At 39.5% G+C, this 19,597-nt stretch overlaps 1 protein-coding gene across 14 annotated transcripts in view; it reads right to left on the bottom strand.

Moving 5' to 3' along the window:
* Positions 1-399: 399 nt before the first annotated feature.
* The window catches only part of Rdl (Resistant to dieldrin), an 82,433-nt gene continuing 63,235 nt past the window's right edge, over positions 400-19,597 (bottom strand). For 4 of the 14 annotated variants that reach the window (XM_083032501.1, XM_083032503.1, XM_083032504.1 and 1 more), the window contains 6 exons: positions 16,080-16,217; positions 14,805-14,942; positions 13,258-13,542; positions 12,421-12,569; positions 10,490-10,649; positions 400-9,879 (listed from right to left, as the gene is read on the bottom strand). In XM_083032501.1, the coding sequence (XP_082888627.1) occupies positions 9,734-9,879; positions 10,490-10,649; positions 12,421-12,569; positions 13,258-13,542; positions 14,805-14,942; positions 16,080-16,217 (1,016 nt within the window). In that variant the 3' untranslated portion in view covers positions 400-9,733. The remainder of the gene's footprint in view (positions 9,880-10,489; positions 10,650-12,420; positions 12,570-13,257; positions 13,543-14,804; positions 14,943-16,079; positions 16,218-19,597) is intronic. The other 10 variants (XM_083032502.1, XM_083032514.1, XM_083032513.1 and 7 more) reach the window with 4 other exon arrangements.

Below are 19,597 nucleotides of genomic sequence, written 5' to 3'. Positions count from 1 at the left end.
AAGTAGGTCTGTGACTTGGCAAAAGTTGATTTATGTATCCTTCGAGAAAGTTTTATTCTCAATAACGATTCTCGATAGTAAAGATCTCCGAGAGAGTTGAGTTTTGGAGAATTGAAAGTCTTATTCTCTATATCTCTTATATCTATTTTTATATCTTTATACACTGTATAAGAAATTTATGGAAGTAAATATGTCAGAGGTGGACAATTGACAATAATGTTTAATACTCTCACTATCGAGAATTGTTCTCGAGATTTAGCAGATTGTAGAAGTATGCCGTGTAGACTTGCAGCCAAATAATAAGAAGCAAATTCCATTGATACTGGTCCTTTGTCAGTTTCAAGTCTCTAGAGGTTGAATCGTTCGATCGCAGAGAATAAGTGAGTAAGTTTTCGTACATCATCATCGACCATGCATTTTATTCGGATATTACAAAAAATGGCCTTAATAGCGCGCGGCTAATCGTAAATGAGGGCGCTTGCCAGGATCTGACCTACTTTTCCTTTCTATTAGCAGCGATGTCTTTCTCTTTTCCATTTTTCCGCGTTGGTTTTCTTACATTATATTGTTCAGGCTGATATACACTCAAGAATTTTATTCTTTCAAAATGACTTTCTTCTTCTACTTTTTGTTCTGAGATGGATGACTGTCTCTACCGAGACACAGTATTGCTTTTTCATCTTTCTTATTCGCTTTATTTTCGGAAAAACGACTTTTGACATTGAAATTCTCTTATTATAAATTTTTTTATTAATAACATAAATGCGAAGAAAGTTCGATAAAATTAAATATTACTGTCTAATAACCGATATTTCTTATGTTTTTCCCAGATAAATTATTTGTCTTAAATGTATGATTATCATAGGTGATTAGCGCTAATAAATAATCATCGATCCTCCATCATTTTTATTTTTAAAGAATTTTTGTAATATTACGTTTTTTTAGATATAAAACACTTGAGCCAATAATTTTAATGTTTGCTGTACATGATATTTTTAAACGAGTCGTTAAAAAATAGAAGAATTGTCATTGCATTTACATATCTAACGATTGTTAATAAAAATTTAAGAAACAGTCAGAGAAAGCGTTTAATAAAATCAAACATTATTTTCTTAACGCGATTACCGAAAATAAAACTGTCCGGTGTATATCTAGCCTTGTGATTCGCTCGTGACATTTTATTCGTACGTACAATAGAAAGGATCAGCTGTCTTTCGTGCAGATCTGGCAGCCCCCGCGCGAATCGGATAATATCTACAAAATCTCGATAAGTTTGTTTGTCATCTTTATCATCTTTCATCCCCGCAATCCTCTTCTTCTTTTGTCACCGTCTCGAGGAACAGGAACTTCCGCAATGGGATACAGAGCACGGAGATTCTCACGCACGTACATACTTCCGGTGTATGTAGTAGACACGCGGCATTCTTACACGAACGGATACACACCCCAGATTACGACAGACACTCGTATATTCCCAGATCTCTATATTAGCCTACGTCTAAGCTTATTATGTGTATATTCGCACTATTGCGCGCCGCACAAGCGAACGTTACATGTCTCTTCTCCACCGGTTACATCTTACATCGATTCTCTTTCGTCAGCCTTTTCGTTTTTTTCTTTCTCTCTCTTTCATTCTTACTCTCTTGCTCTTTCTCTCTCACTCTTTTTTTTTCGCCTCCCACTATCGGCATCGCAGCCGAGTAGAAAGTTGCAGGTAGTGTAGGTATACTCGGTACGTGTACCTGTCTACCTAGTGCCGGTATATGTATATATATATAAGTATGTATATATATCATTAATTATATATAATATATAATCGCTTCGAGATGGCAATCGCCCGACCTATAAGGGTATTTTTATGTGTTTGATGTGTATATCGTGTATGTTGTGTATATATATATATATATATATATATACACGTGCAGACGGCTGCATATGTCATGTTTATGTATGTGTATTTAAGTTACGTGTGTATCTACATTGTCCTCCTTACAGTTTACGATGGTAGAATACGTTTCTACAGTATAATGCAGTTTAGCGTGTGTCTTTAAATACATTTTAGAATTTGGTACTCTCGTCGAGACGACTCGTCGCGCCGCATTCGCCATACTTTCGTCTTCGTTCCTTCATTCAGAGTTTCGTTCGCGTTCGCCGATCCACACTCTCCTGTTTTTTTTATGCGAAGCAATGCAAACTTTCCCGTCTTCACACGAGGAGGGACGCATTTTTCCATCGTATTTTGCAATTCCCGTCGATCTAGATCAGTCGCGAAGTAATTCACGAAATGGTCTCGATTGCAATGAATGACATTGGATGCTTTCGATCCTTTGGAAAACGCGATCCGCGATAACTGGAGACTGCATCCCTGAAATCCGATTCGATGATACTCGAAATTCTCAACTATCCCGAATGAACAGCGGTTAGAGAAATATCGGAAGCAGCTGGTAGAAACTTCGGAATCTCCGGCGACAAGCGAGAAATGTTTCAGGGCTCTGGTTAAATGCAAACGATCTGCATGTCGCTGGTTTCTCGCTTGTGGCACGAATAAATGATCACGTATTTTTCGTTTTTAAAGTTACGAGTCTCTTTCCCTAATTTTTTTCATAAGTATTTGCCGATTATATTTATTTCTTTTAAAACGTTTTATTAGACACAATTGATCTCGTAGAATAGAAAATATTTTGCAATTATTCGCTTATTTATTCCGTAAAGTCTATTTCGAACATTCACTCAATTACAAATATTTGTAAAGCTGATAAAAAATCTGCATCGTATAAATTAACGTAAACATAAAATAACTTTTCACATATACAATACGCTACATTTATATTCGTCGAATATTTATGAAATGATATGGTTTGTGAAATTATTTAAAGCAGCCTTGACATTTTGCTTATATTTTTCTCCCGAGCGAATTAAAAATTATTTTTTGATCACGGAATTTATTATATAGGATCGCAAAGTTACGGAATTATCTGTACAATTATTGATAAGTCAACCAATCGATCAGTATCGAGGAATCTTTCGTGAAGTATTTCGCGTTGATCAATCGACGCGATCGAGATACATCAACGTTTCTCGTTGTCACTTAGAAAATAGTGCAGTCTCACTGCTCGCTCTACTTCTCGTCGTTTTTTATTTGCGATCTTTTTTCCTCTCTCTCCTTCTCTCGCCACGATTGACTAAAACGTATATTGCAATATGAAGTTGGCAGTTTTCGTTACAATGCAGTTTGAACTGTCGTGGTCTTGTCAGAGTATGCACACCGGCGGCGCGATTCTGCCATATGTTGCATGCCGTCCAGAAGAGTTTTTCGTTCGCGGCAACGATGATTGTACGACGTGAGCACGTGTTCTGTTGATAATTATTCGCAACTATGATCATTTTTGGTCATGAAATGAAATAATGCAATCTGAGGCAAGACGAGTTTACGAATAGTTTACATGAGAAACCACCTCATACGTTTCTACGCGCGCATCAACACTTATAATATTATAATATTATTTATTAATATATATATATATATTTTATTATCTACACAAACAATTATATTTCTCTGCTGTAAAACTCAAAATTACTTGTGATTTATATACATCTGTTGAAAATTTGACAACCATGTTTTGAGCAATTTTTACGTTTACATCCGCGGATGAATAATGATTGCGAATGTCTAATATATAGATGCATTAACAAAAAATTTTATCACACGTAGAATTCGTTCATGTTATTCTTATCTATGCATAATGATAAATATGAGATATTTATATTTACGAGCCCACAGATTAACTCTTCTAGTCGTTTTTATCGATCGATCAGTGATCGCGGAAAATATTCTGAATTCCATTTTTACATAGATGGTTGCCAAGTAATTAATTTTGAACTGTCGATTATCATGACCTATATATATATATATATATATATACGCTACGAACGGACGTATGGACGAACGAACGAACGAACGAACGAACGAATGAACGAATGAACGAATGAACATATGCGTACTGAGTTTTTTCGACTCTCCCTCGACGTTCTTCCAGTCTACTTTAGTTTTTTCTTTTTTCCCTATACTTTAAAAGTGATTTACCTAAATATGTGCGAACAGTCACATTGTCGTGTGCACTACATTTGCATATATATATTATGTATATAATATGTATATGTGTATATGTATAATATATATATATATATATATATATATATATATATATAATTTTTATATGTATATATATATATGCGTATATATATACACATATTACTTCGCAATAGGTACTCTCTTTGTTTAACGAATACAATGCTCTGTATAAAACTCGTATTTACAAGGTGATCGATTTATATAATATTAATAGTATTCTGTTTTTCTCTCTTCATTCCTTTCTTTTCATTAAATCTCAAGATGCTTGCGCGTCGATGGTGCTCTTTGTAACGATTTCATCTCTGTTAATGTTATACGCGAGATATATATAAGTACCCGCCGATAACGCAAGTATCATTCATCCTAGCAGAGAATAGAGATCATTTATTTAACCTTCTTTTAAACGGTCATATATAATATTAACGGTAATAAAAATAATAACGAAGGTAATACTAATTTCAATGAGGCTAATTATAATGGTCGACCGTGGCGTGTCTTCCTGGGAATTGACGCGTCCTGTACGATGTACGTATGTCGATTTGCATTTAACCCACGCAATTTTTAAACATTCGACACAAGGAATCGCTTTGAAGTGACTAAATTATCGCAAATAAATGAGATTACACACATTCCTGCTATCAAGTTTTCCGTTATTTAATTTTTAAAGCATGAGATTGGTTTTTCAAGCAAGAATATTAAAATAAAGCAAATATATATTCAGAAATTCAATTAAGCGTTAATTATTTTTACGTTAGTATCTTTATGTATGTGATAACAAGCTCTATAGTATCATAATAAATAAATGAATGAATCAAATGAATGAAGAATAAAACTTCTACAGGATTATAGCAGATTTGCATAATTGTTCTTAAAAAGTTAATTCCCGCAATTGATTATTGTGAATTATGAAAGCAGCATTTATCATTATATTACTTTAACGATTAATAAATTGGCTTAATATCGCGTATCTGAAAGGAACATTGTTGATTCGCGATTTCAAAACTCCATTACACGTTACATCGCGAGATACATATATACGAGACTTTTTATTACGTTAATTATTTTATTATTCGTGCAAATAATTAATTATTATATTATTAATTAGTTCGTTTTATTTTATACTTAACTACACACCTACCTAGGGAAGAATTTTTCATTATCATCTTTCATCATAGACGCGTCAATTCCCGTTATTTGTTTGCCCGGCTTAAGGTTTCAGTGTAAACAATAGGCACGCATATATATATATGTACGTCCTCATATATATGCGCGATTAAATGCATATAGCTATCATAGAATATATCACAACGATAAAACGAGTTAGATCCTCTCTTTCTCCCTCCTCTTTCGTTATTATAGAGACTCCGAATAGATAACGGATGTACAGAGTTATATAAATTGCACACAATGCTTCCGGTTAGGGCGGACGTGGAAGTGTATCGATACTTACATATTATGTACGAACGCAGCCGAAGAAAGAAACGAACGAGGGCCAGGCACGCGATTTGCACCTTTTCGCGCATCGTCGTTATTTGCACTGTCGCGTGACCGAGAGAACCGATCAAAAATCGAATGTTTGAATGTTCGACACGGAAAATGCGAGAGCCAAATAAGTCGCTACGATCACTCGATTATGTCCGCGTCGGATGTTGTATAATCGCGTTCATATCGAAAGAAATACGAAAAGTCAGAGCGTGTTGAAGAGAATTTCACAGTAGAATCACTACTATATTTATTTGCGGCAACGGAAATTCGATTAAAGTTATAACGCGGTTTTAATTAATAGTCTTTAAATTCGACACATGTTGCAAGACATAAAAATGATGTAAATAAATTGAAATTATTGAGAGTTTCTTTCTACTCACGCAAATTTAACCATTTTAGAATCAAATTTATCGATGCCGTTTCAAAATACAATCATTTAAAAAAAATCTCTAGAACATCTAGACATCAATATATTTTATAAGAGAAAATCACGCATTTTTAGCGTATATATAAATTAAAATTTTAAAAATCTGGTGTAAAATACTTTAGTATTTTTAGTTTTAACAAAACTGAACGATTTTACGAAATAATTTTATATTCTTCTGTTTTAAGCATCATTTTTTGCATACTTCAAGCGTCGTTCTTTAGACAAAAGAAACATTGTTAATTGAATTTAAGCGTATCTTCTAAATGAATCTACATACATAGTCATCTACATATATGTATAGTCGTCGATTCCTGATACTCGTAACTTCCAATGATAGAGTCGATAAAGGCAACTGACGTTATCTAATAAAAATCGCATGATTCCGCGTTTTCACATTGGCAAAACGTGACGCTCGAATACGACTATCCCTCCTTCGTTTCTCTCAAATATCTGAGGATAGCGGTCCAAGACAGAATCCCCGACTAAGGATTCCTATTTTCATAAAGAATTCTCGCGGAGTAGCTAAGGCAAGGATCTCGTTATTAAATAAACGACTGACAGGAGCGTCCGATATAACTAAACTATTTGGCGATTGCGAAGTAGAATGGAGGACAAGAATAGAGAGAGAGAGCGGGAGAGTAAGAACGATAACGTAGAAGGGGCGAGAAAGAGTCGGAGGGTGGGTTGGGCGTGTCAGCTGGTCGATATCCTGAATGGCAAGCTTCTACGACCTAGCTTGCAGTCAGCCGCTAGGTTCGAAGGACGAGAGAGAAACCAGCAAAAAGAGAGGATGCATATACGGAATGTTTTATAAGTTTTCCCTTCGCGCGCTTTTCCTAAATCACAAATATTGAAAAGTTTAACTGAAAAGAATTATCGATCAATTATTCTTTATATTACAAATGTTTGGAAATTGGCAAAAGTTAAATTTTTAAAAAGTGAGCATTAAGCTTGATAATAATAAAATTATATAATAATACAACTTTAATATTAATTTTAATTTTAATTAAAGTACTAAAACTTTTATATTTAATTAAATCTTTTATATTTAAATCAAGATTAACTAAATTTTAATTGAAAATTTAATTATTAGAATATATAATTTTCTCGATTGAAGAAGTAAAAAAATAGCATCTACTTATAATCTAATCTTTATTAAGAAAGAATTGACCTTGTTCCAAAGAAAATGCCACGTTATCAGAACAACCTGTATATCAAGTAAAAAAGTTCTCTTAATATATGTTTTGGAAGCTTCTTGTAAGTGTGATCGATGGTTTGTAATGGTGAGCAGGATTTCAGAAAGCGCGAGCAACGAGTGAAAAAAAGAAGTAAAATATCATGCAATTAACGTTAATTAAAATTGATAAAAACTTTGCTTGTGCAACGAAATACTTTGCGGAATAAGAAGATTTTTATACGTTCGGAGCTGAAAGCATGTAGATAAAAGTAAAATTGTATCTCACAGTTCCATTTTCTGTAGGTATATAAATGTGAGTGCCATAGAGGATATTGACAGAATTACTTGCAATTTAAATCGAAATTAAAATTCATTGCGTCACGTTGACGATATAAAAAGACATACAATTAAAATATAAATCTCTCGATATAGAAATGTTTCAGTATTCTGCGAATAACAAGATATCCCAATCGCAGTTATACAAAATTTATTCTCATTATTTCTCCGTCTCCATTGATATATTAATCGAATAAAAGACATGTGCTTTAATTTTAATTAATTACAAATGATACGTATATATATTCGCGTGACGTTAATTATATTCATTCTCTCGCAAGAATCTTCTTCAGGCGAAAGTAGATATATCAGTGCAATATACGAGTGCCGAGAGAGTTGTATTCTGTCTTGGTTCGCTATCCCCGTCTTGATTTTCTCGACTCGATTGGAATGTTTTTTACGTCCGATCTATAATCGTCATACGTCCCTATGTAAACAATCGCGACTACGTAGTACGAGCTAATTAGAGTACTCCCGATTGAGCCGCGTGCACACGCACGTATACACGCGTACAAAGAAAGAAACACCCCCGACGAGGACGACGAGTAGACAAAGAGTTACGCGATTTCACGATATGTAGCGACGACGCGCGCAAGTCATATACATATATGTACGTATACGGAGAAAAATACAAAAGTATCACGCTGTTAAAAATCGTAAAAAAGTTCTACGAAATGAAAAGAGAGAGAGAGATTTGGCTTTTACTTGGCCATAATCCAAATAAATGCGGATGCTGAGAAGAAGCCGCTACCGTAAAATCGAAGCCGCTTTCGTCGTAAGCGTCCTGTATCGCACACATAGTTCCCTTTTTCTCTTGTTTTTTGTAAATCTCCCTTATCGATCGTTTGTACGCGTCCTGCGTACGCGTGTGTGCACGTACGTATCTAATATCCATGCACGCGCGTGGATCTAACGCGGCCGCGTACGCGCGCCATATATATACGTATATATATATAAATATATATACAAATATATATGGTTAATATACATATACTTATACTGTACTTACTTAAGTAATAAGTCGCACCAGTCTCCAATAGTACATCGTTTATATCTTCATTCGGAATATGAACTTTCCTGTCCGTCGTTTCTTCATTCCGCGCTCACCTTCACGCACACATTTACGCTCGTCTTCATTCTTTCTCTCTTTCTCTCTCTCGTGTTCTCTTTCTCGCTCGCTCGCATGCACGCACGCACACATGCCACCGCACGATTTCCGCTACGTTTCCTCCGTCCGCGTACGAACGCTGCAGACGGCGTGACAGAGCGACGATTCATCCTCGACCTCGACGAACGTCGATAATCCTATATTTTTCCGTCTCCCCTCAAGCCGCTCTCGATTGAACTGTCGCTTCAAACCGACGAGTCTCGGTGTTGTCCTTAGCGTTAGTTAACGTTACTATATAATGGTGGCTAAATTGACAAGTGTTTATATCGAAGGTATTTTCTCCGTTTAAGAACTAGGAATACCTAGAAATACCTGGCAATGTTTTATGGTATGTATGCTCGTAGAGATTCGGTTTCGGAAATTTTTGAGCCTCTGTTTTGCCCGTTTCGCTTACGTCGCGACATATATAGGTATCCTTGTACATCACGTGTTGTCTATACAATTATATCGAGTCTTTTAACGAAGACACCTCGTGGAGAGCGAGACGTTAGCCAAGACTTTACGAGGTCGATCGTTGATTGACGAACGAGAGCAGGACTCTCTGCCTGGAGTAATAATCGCGGCAGAGCCACACGCAGTAGTTGAAGCGCGCGTTTGGTCAGCCACGTCTCTTTCGGAGCGACGACGCGGCGATCCTACACGAAAGCGTTCGCTCTTATACATTCTACTTTCCTTCGGTAGATCGCGAGTAAGTGGTCTTACTCCGAGTCTAATGCGTATACGTCCGCTGTTACTTCGTGGTCGCGAAAGAAGTTGCCGAGCGATCTCGAGATGGACATAAGCGCTCTCCTGCCTGCGAGCTGGTCTCGCTTGTCGTTTGCTTCTACTACTTTCGCCTCGAAGTGGCCACCAAGCGCGCCTGGGATTCGCGTTCCTCCGCACCGTTTTCTTTTCGCCTTTCTCTCTTACGAACCGGCTCCCTCGTCTTGTCCTTCCTTCAAGTGCTCGATTCCGCCTGCACTTTTTGCTCTCCTCTCTTCTCGATACGAAGCGCCTCGACGTCGTCGTTTACTTCGCCTCATCGAGCAGCACGAGATCGTCTGCAACTACGTCGCTGATGTGGAGATAAATGATCCAGTACATCAGATTGAAGCAGATGAAACACACTGGGAACACGATGCGGGAATACTTGTCGATGTCCGACGGCGTGATGCCTGTTTAAGGGAACGTCAGAATGATGTTAGAATAAGTGGCGCATGAGATTGTAGAGGGAAGGCATATTTCAGTGAGCTTCCGATTTCGCGCGGTGCCGTTTTCTCTCGTGAGAGTACAAGAAAGAAGCGTCTAAATATAGTGCATCGTAATGCTTGAAAATAAATCGTATATATATATAAAAGTTTCTCAATGCAAAAAGCTTTTCATAGCGTAACGTCGGTGACAAGCGATTTCGGACGGTGATTGAAGCGCAGAAAGATATAATACACAACGGTCGCAGGCCCGTGGCATCATCGTATATATAATTATATAATTTTATAATTTTGACAAAGTTCAAAATATATATATTCTCGATATCAATATTGACAGCCTTATCAGGCCCGGGCGATGATGCCACGCCAGTGGTCTCACAAACTCGCTGACGGTTAAGCCGTACAGTGACGTTTGTTATATATATATATATATATATATATATATATATATATATATATATATATGCCCCGTTCACAGAAGCTCGTTGAAATAGACAGCCTGCCAAGCTAAGAACTGAATATTTCTGTTTGATAGCTTGCCAGGCGAAGGGTAAAATAGTGTATAAAATGTGCGTACATGGTCTACTCATACCGTAGAGCTTGGTGATGTCTTTGCCAGGGTGAATAATATGTTGTGGCGCGCCCGCCGATTCCTCGTCGGCGCGACCGTTTATGGTGTTCTCAAGTGTCCCACCTTTGCTGTGTGCCTTTGGGTCGTGCACCTTGAACCGCACCTCCTGGACAACACGGGACCACTTACAAGAGACACGGCAGTTCGCCGTGAGGTGTTCCTCACCCGAGGTTTACCCCTTACTTTGTCGGATTGTGACATGCGACACCGAGGACCGGGCATTGTGTATTTTTATCGTTCAATAGCGATGACGTCTGATTTTTATGTGGTTATCGGGGCGATCGGTATTCGAGAGACTCACCTGCCTTTATGTCGCGCTATTGCGCGACTCGTGTCTGTTAGCTTTATTCGATTAAACGTAGTGTAAAAAAGAGGGAAAGTCTCTCGTAAAAGGACCGCGGTTTATAGAAACGCGCGGTGCGACGGCTGCTCGTGCTCAAGCAAAAGAGATTTGTGAAAATTCGAGTTAGAAGCTGGTGTATATGGTGCTATTTATAGATATCGTTGGAATGGAGATGCAGAGGAGGAAATAGACTTGTATTTATTTGACGCACAAAATTATTGGACGCGCAAGATTATTAGAATTTAATTGCGCATTAAATTAATATTAAAATGACTGCACACACAGACATTATATATGTTGGAGAATGCTGTAAGATATGCTGTAAAATTATGGGATATAATTTTGACATTTTTATTATTTTTAGTATCAAATGGATGCATCTCTCTGAAAAAATAAAATTAATAAAATATTAAATCTATCATCATCTATCAGTATCTATCATCTTTCTAACATTTCAACGAGGATAATCATTAGCTGTAAAAATCTTGGAAGAAATATATAATTATTAGGAATATATGATTAATTATATTATATCGTCGTATATCGTCGTATTATCGTTGAGCATTTACCGCCAAATCATGAATAATTAACCTTCTAGCAATAATTAATTCAAATGTTTTATTCTGCCGACTCTTTACGAGCGTTTTTTGTCGTCTGTCTCGTTCATCCCTGTCGTCCGTTCATTTATTTCTTTCTTGTCCCCCTCTCCCTCATAATGTGCTCTTCTTTTTCACTTTCTTTCGGTCTTTTAATATTTTTCATTTTCCCGGTCTACAATACCGAAGATTAAAAGAAAATTTATAGCGTCGTATTCATGGGTGTCCAGCGTGTTGCGCGGCCGAATGGGAATTCATCTCGCAGAACCTTTTAGCTTTTGACCTTTTACGAGTCGAGCCTGCTGTTTCTAGTTTTTTTGGGGGGGAGGGGGGGGAAGAGTGCATATTTAAATCGCGCGATGATATGTGCTCAGCCGGAACGAGGAACGAATGCTCGGCTCCGTCCTGTTGAGCCTGCCCTTGTGACGAGGAGAAGAGCTCGATGATTAGCTCTAATGTCCCTTTCTGTGTGTGCCGATGATTATTGAAAATGTTTATTTTTTTTTGTCACAACTGTCACATTATTGAATACCACGTGCTATCTTGTTCGTTAAAAATTTATCATTTAAAATTAATTTCGAGCGATGAGACTTTCTTCGTTGTGCTGATGCAGGCGGAGCAAACATCGATAATTATCTAACATTTTTAGTATTATGTGACTCCCTCTCTCTTTCTCTCTCTCTTGAGAGCCGTAAAATTATGAATTAAATATTACATGATTATGCTATGATAAATATAATTGTGCCACGAGATCGGCGTCTGGATGTGCCGACAGAGTCGATCGCGTATGCGCTGAAAGAAAGCGTGTTAACTCGTCCAGAGGAGCATTAGTACGTCTGGATCTCCTGGTAAAAATTTCGCGGTGACGAAACGACATTCTGTATGGAAGAAACATAAAAAAATTCGGGCACGACGACACTCTGGTCGACGTTACTCACAGTTTGCTTAGGCGCGTGATCGCCATGATCGCCAGGCACGCGCGGCGGTCCTGGATTCTCGCTCGCGGCCTTCATGCTCTCGGCTATCTTTTGGAAGCGATTCTTCCGCATTTGAATCCTCTTCGCCATGTAGCCCACCGTGGCGTATTCTGCGAAGAAGAAGAATCCACGGGAATGAAAACACGTAACCATACAATGCCACGACACGTCTGCCACTGTAAGACCCCGGGGGGGGAAAGCCCGGTTTTTCACGGGCTCCACTTCCATCCGTCGAGAATCTCACTCATGCTTGTGCTCCCGGTACTTGTGTAGAGCTCACGTGCAGATGAAAGAAAGCCATTTCCCTGGAAACCCTGCCATGCAGAGCACCGCGATGGCGAAGTACCTTGATGTCGTACGTAATTAGGTACTCGCGATCGCAGTTATGAAAACGCAACAATGTGTGTATGTATGTGTATATATTTATATATGTGTCATCAGGCCGTGTGTTAGTTAAATCGATTGCAGATAAATATCCGCGGGACTCTTACCGCATTGATTTTTCATGCTTTTGCGATTGCTTCGTGAAATCAACGATTTACGAGGCGCCGTATCATCATATAATGATAGTTTTTATAACGGGCTCTCTCTCATCGTCGACGATAAGTAACGATTTCGAGGAAAATAGGTCTCTTGCATTGTCACGTGAGCCCTGCACAAGTATCCGTCTACGATACTCTACGAGCTCGCTACTGGAACGGCACGGCTCCGAGCTATACGGAGTATATGAGAGGACGCAGGATGGAAAGCTTAATGGCAGCGACGTAAAGGCACGGAAGAGTACACGATCGCACTCACCGAGCAACGAGGCAAAGACCATGACGAAGCAGGTGCCCAGATAGACGTCGATAGACTTGACGTAGGAGATCTTTGGTAGCGCCGCGTTCGTCGAGGACATTAGGGTCGTCATAGTGAGCACAGTGGTTACTCCGAGGGCCACCCGAGCGGGGGTCGCGTTTCGGTTTAGCCAAAAGCTCACCCACGATATTATGACAATCAGCCCCGAGGGTATGTAGATCTGGATCAGGTAGTAGCCCATCGACCGTACGAACTGGATCTCGCAGGCCAGCCGCGAATAATTCCCTACGATTAAAAGATCGAAGGTCAGGACAGGGAGACGGAGAGGCGCTATTTAATGTCTCTTTATCTCCCGTGCTCACTGTCCTTCCTCCTCACTATTCGTTTATCTCTCTCTCTCTTTCTCGCTTTCTCGTTCCTTGCATCTCTCTCTTTTTCTCTCTCTCCCTCTCCTCCTTCCATCTCGTTCATTCTTTCTGTGCTTTCCTCCCTTCAATCTCCCCTCAGTGTTCCATCGTTGGCCTTTGCCAGGAAAAGCGGTTTTATTGTTTGCGAGTAGCTCTCTCCATTTCTTGCGTCGGCCGGAAATACGACGCGCCAGAGCTGGCTGGATGTTAAGTGAAATTCTCGTCGTTGATGCGCGACTCTTTGTGCCCGTTGTTGCATATATATCTCCCAATGTAGATGTGCGTGCATGCACGTTGCCGTATGAAGTGCTGGCGGCGTGTATCATTCGCCGTTCAAGAGATTCGAGATGCGATTGCGAAAGGAGAAAAGAATGAAGAATCGACGAGGATGAAAAATCGAGTTGTCTCACAATTCGTACCATATAATGGCACTTTTTCGTTTTAGCGAATTGACGATAATTTATTTCTTGCACGCCACTACCGGAGAAAATGCAGCGAGGAGAGAGAAGACATTAACCTGCCTTCCATGTCGTTAGCCATGAATGCGCATCATCTAATCACCATCTGCGGTATAATCAGTGGATAATACGAGCTTACGAAGCATCGAAGGATGAAAGTTTGAAACTTCGTTCGAATATTCGTGACTGCGTAAGATTGTCGACTCAAGTGCATGGTTACATCACTGAATGTCGCAATTATTCGCGCCACAAGAGAAGATGACTCAGAGATTGACGGTAATAAGTACTTCGTTGACGATCAATACGAAGATAATTGCGTTTGCTCAGAATTTCACCTTAACGAAGGAATGTGGAACGATGATTTCTGAGGAAGTCTTCGCGGCTGAACCGCAGCTAATCGTTCGAATTCGTGGCAGCGCGGCGAAGCCGAAATGCCAGCCAGCTCCGCTATTCGATGAAGCTAAACAAACGCGTGAGATCGCGAGAAAGAGAGAGATCGATCGATCGATCGACGGCTTTATGTAAGTAAGGTAACACAGGATTTACGACGGTTTCTCTTACGAGCGGCAATTACGCCTGCGGACATCGGATAGCGCTCACGTGTCTCTCCACCTTACCCATGCCGTTAAAAGCGAGGGTTGAACAATTATTTGTTGGTGGTGGGGTTGTGTTCATACGTTACCGGTGGTAAGACTAATCTCCATAGCACGTTGACGATGACCGAGGACCTTGAATTGAGGCAGGGAGACCTCGTTGCTGACCCCGACGCTGTTCGGGCCCTCGTTCCACTTGTACCGGATGTCCCTCATCGTGTATCCGACTGAAAAAATAGAGAGACCCCCCGCGGTTGGTACGTACCTTCGCGGAAGCCCTCAAACGCATTTCAGCTCCGAGGGGGCCTCCACTTACCTCGCACCTCCATCAAACCTCACGAGTCCGCTCTCTTTCACTTTCTCCCCTTTCTCTCTGTTTCACATTTTTTCCTTCCCTTTCTTTCTTTCTATCTATCTGTCCTTCTCAGTTTATCTTACTCTCTGTCTTGCTTCGTGAGAGATGCTCTCACGATGAGAGCTATCGAGAGAGCCCGGATTAAATTAACTTTTTAAAGGGGCGTGTGGAGACGGAATATCTGACGTGTAATGAGAGATCGTGGACGATCTTCCCGATCGTTAAATACGATCGAGAAGCAAAGGAGCGTATAATTCGTATTTATACGAGTCCGTCGTGTCGATTATTGTTTTGATGTTGTAGATGATGGATGTTAGGCCAAAAAGAGATGGACGTAATACTATTTCAAGCTCTACAAATCAATACTTTTCTACAGATTTTAATTTTGTAATAAATTTTAATTATATAATCTTTTATGTAATAAAAGATAAAATAAAGTAAAAATAGTATATCGTTCATCTACAAGCGAGAAGAGGAAATTACGTCTGGGAACGATGGATACGCGTAACTCAAGTAACGTCTGCGTCTTTTGTAGTGTAAGGAAAAATCGATGAGTCAATTAGTCGATTGGTCGAAATGAATGGCCATAAGACTGCGCAGTAGTCCATTGAATAAATTCGTTCTTACATAATTAATTGTGTTCGCGAAAAGACGTTAGTGATCGGTGCATATCGATGCGGGTAAAATAAGACTCACATTATATAAATACATATATAATATATGTGAGTCTTATTTATATATATATATATATATATATATATATATATAATATATAAAATATGCATCGTAAAAATTCTGCGTTAAATCGTGATCCTGCGTAAATACAGTGCATATTTACACATATTCCTGAGATAAGATTATTATCTCGCTCCGATGGCATTATTATCCGCGAGAATAATTATGATAATTATGATTTGGGCGCATTTTCTCTGATATATACATATATTATATCGACGCAAACTTTTGGACCAAGTTTAGAAGGAAGAACGAATAAGAGGGGAATATCTACCTGTAGATAGGTGTATGGTTGTCTGTCGTTGCCTGTGACCGAGCACGCGAAACTGCGGTAGTTCCACTTCGTTCGAGATGCCGACCGACTGTAGGCCGGCGTTCCATTTGTACCGAATATCGCGCATTGTGTATCCAACTGCCGGGAGAACAAGAACACAAATATCTTCGCTCTAACATACAGTAATTAGACACTGAGGTGGTGTTCGGTTCGGGACAGGAGGGCGGGTACCTCGGGGAGCACAGTAATTAGAAGCAAAGTTATCACGAGCAACCTAAAGCGGTTCCCGGTTGTTGCGTCACGATCCAATTCTGTCGGGAAACAGCATAAATTTCTCTCCGCGCGGAATCGATTTAGGATGCCCTCCGTGCCGCTGTATCATAGACGTCATCAAATTAGACATTTCAATTAATATATTCATATATATGTTTTACCGTGGTCTAAAAAAATATTTAAAAATTTTCTCGCGAGTATGCAGTATCGTAAAAAAGAAGAGCTGTCATAAATGCTGAATTTCATTTTCGCATGGAAAAATGTTGTATTACAAAGCGGATTTTATAGCAAAAGGAGAGCAATGTCATTCTACGCGAAAATTTCGAGCTCTCTTGATATTCTGTCTTTGAATTTATGTAAAAAAATGTTGTAAGTCTTTATATTGAGATTTCTTATTCACAAAGTAATGCCTTCCGACGCGTCTATGATGTTTGCAAAATTGAGCTTGTGCGCTTACGACGGCCGAAGTCACGCGAAAATTGATATTGATCGATGACACCTTATTCCGTGTTATTCAGAAGGTAAAAACTTTAATGCAATCTACTAATTTGCGGTTCCTTTCTCAATGGATAGTCTGCAATCGAATTTTTTTTTTTTTTCTTTATTCGATTCGCGACTAGAGTTTCCGTCGTCTAATTTCCTTCGCGTGGCCTCCAGCGCGTACATACCGCATCCAGAAACATTCCTCCATAACTGAATCTTAGGTGATTACGATCATTACACCGCATTCCAGACACCAAAGTGGCATTCTGTCGCGGTGGCGGCCACATTGCGCGAGCATCGGCCAAACGTGAATTAAGCGGTTCGAATATGCCTCCGAATATGCCAGATTAATTGCTTTTGTTTTTGGAATCCGATTTTGAATGCCGCCACGTTTTATCCCCATTCGGTTATATAGGTATACATACGTACGCGAGCACAGCTGCATGTGACCTCGCGCAAAACCGCGATTTCGGTAATGACATTACGATCCGCGACGGGCGTGTTCGGCACTGCCGGTGAGCTGCGGAAATAACGGGTTTTACTTACTCCGCGGCTCTCGCGTGAGAAATTTACGCTTGTCATATACTAATGAGAGGATAGTAATGCTGACGTTTCATAATATCTCAGGATATATATATTCTACGGTATTTCAGCGCGTTTCCTTTTTTTTTTATTTAATTGTACGTTTCCGGCCGCTACCCTCATTATACTTGCAAATGAGACTGCGCTTAACAAAAATGGAACAAGGAATATCGCGTCCACCAGCAGTAATGAGCCCGCCTCGAAGAAAAGATTAGCAAAAATATTAACCGCGTCCGTTCGTTTTTCTACCGATGATCGTCGCATAATTAAGTGCAGCGTAGATATAAATTGGTACTCTTATAAAGTTTTAATAAAGAGATTCTGGATTTCTCGGGGGGCAACATTAAGCATTACGAGAGGTAAAAAAGGGGTCGGAACAGAACGGGGGAGAAGAGGGCGGGTTGTAGCAGTGGCTGTTGAATACTGCAGGGAGGGAGGACTGCGGCAACATTAGCAAAATACCGAGGACTATGGTAGTGGCAGAGCAAGTTTAGGTTTAAGACGAAACGTGGAAAGTGTATAAGTAGATATGGAGAAGCAGAGATAGAGAGAGAGAAAGAGAGAGAGAGAAAGAAAGAAAGAAAAAGAGAGAGAGGCAAAGAAAAAGAAAGAATTTCGTGCATGTGGCATGCTACGGTGACACACACAGGCTCGGGGATTAGGTAGATTTACATATATGTGCTACATGCTTTACGCTGCGCATTTCATCTCCTGTATTGCATGCTCTGTGCTACATGCTCCATTCTCCGTGTTCTGTGAGAAACGCGAATTTCCATGCGAGCTTAACAGTCTCCTTCCGTTTTAGATTCAAATATTATCCTTGGTCAAACGTATAATATTATCGAGGTCTTCTCGAGAAGCAGGATTGAATTAATTAAACTCATTCGATGTACATATACAGGGATTGCGTTCTAATCCTTTATTTTTATATTAATGTAATAATTTATGTAAAAACACATATATATGTATTTTTTTTTTTTTTTTTTTAATAAACGCGATCTCCTTTCGTTAATAAACGATCAATATTATTATGAAACAGGAGTTTTAAAATTAAAATCAAAATAGAGGCACATACATGTAAAACCTTATCGTTATTATATACATATAAAAAAATAATTCATGCGAATTTACCATTGTTTCAATTTATCTCGATTATTCTCTTAGCATCCATCTACTGATCTCGTTCTTGATAAATCTTATTCTCTGTATGGAGCAGACCGAAAGTAAATATTCATGCCGACACATGCTGTTCCCGAATTATGTTAGATTAGCTTAACGTCTATTGCTCTACCATACGTACAAAGGAGTCGTTCGAAGGGAGATAAAGAAGGAAGGAACAGACGTATTACCGGAATAAGAGAATCGTAGAGATCAGAATCAGATCGCAAGCAGATTCATAGGCATACCGATAACATGACCACGGCGTGGTACGCCATGGGTAATAATAATAATAATAATGTTGCAGTCGTTTCGTTCTTACATGCGCTGGGCTAGATGCACAATGCGTTTTAATTCGGTCGGACCATTGTTGACACGCCGTTTCTGGGTTTTGCCTCCTTCGGGGCTGGCCGTCGTCGGCCCTTACTACGTCCCCGGACACGAGGCTCAGTGCTATATGTCGGAGGCCCTTCAAGGTCGGGGGGAGAGGAGAGTCGGTAGGTGATGGTTGAGTGATGGCCGGTGGTCAGTGGTAGTGGTGAGTGGCAAAGTTGTGAAATAGTGTTCAAACAGCACACTTTCGTCGCGCTCTTTTCCATTTCGGGATCAATTTTTGGCAGCAGCGCACGTGGAGAAGTCTCGTCTCTTGTATATTGTATATTTACAATTGTGCGTATGCCTCGTGGTGTATCTAGTTTAGCATAATCTTTCTCTCTGAGTACATGTTCCTCTCGGAAGAAGCCATCCTAGATCTCGTGAGAACGGAATAAATTTTATTCTCTCGTATCTAGATGTATTAGAGCTCATGTACTCGGTCTAGATACCTTCACTCGGCATTTCCTGTCATTCCCAATGCGAAAAAAATCCTCGCTCGATTCATACAGTTTGAATAAATAATTTTATTCTGATAATTTCGATTAATCGCACACTTGTACGTAATCCACGAGGAATTTTCCGCTCGGCGACGACAGGAAAAGGAACACGTCGTGTGTTGTACTCAGTTTAATAGGCGCACGCGGTCA

The sequence above is a fragment of the Prenolepis imparis genome, unplaced genomic scaffold (assembly GCF_030444845.1).
Source record: "Prenolepis imparis isolate NDT839.2.m4 unplaced genomic scaffold, iyPreImpa1.0 SCAF_2, whole genome shotgun sequence".
Classification (NCBI taxonomy): Eukaryota; Metazoa; Arthropoda; class Insecta; order Hymenoptera; family Formicidae; genus Prenolepis; species Prenolepis imparis.
This window is presented reverse-complemented; position numbering and strand designations above follow the sequence as displayed.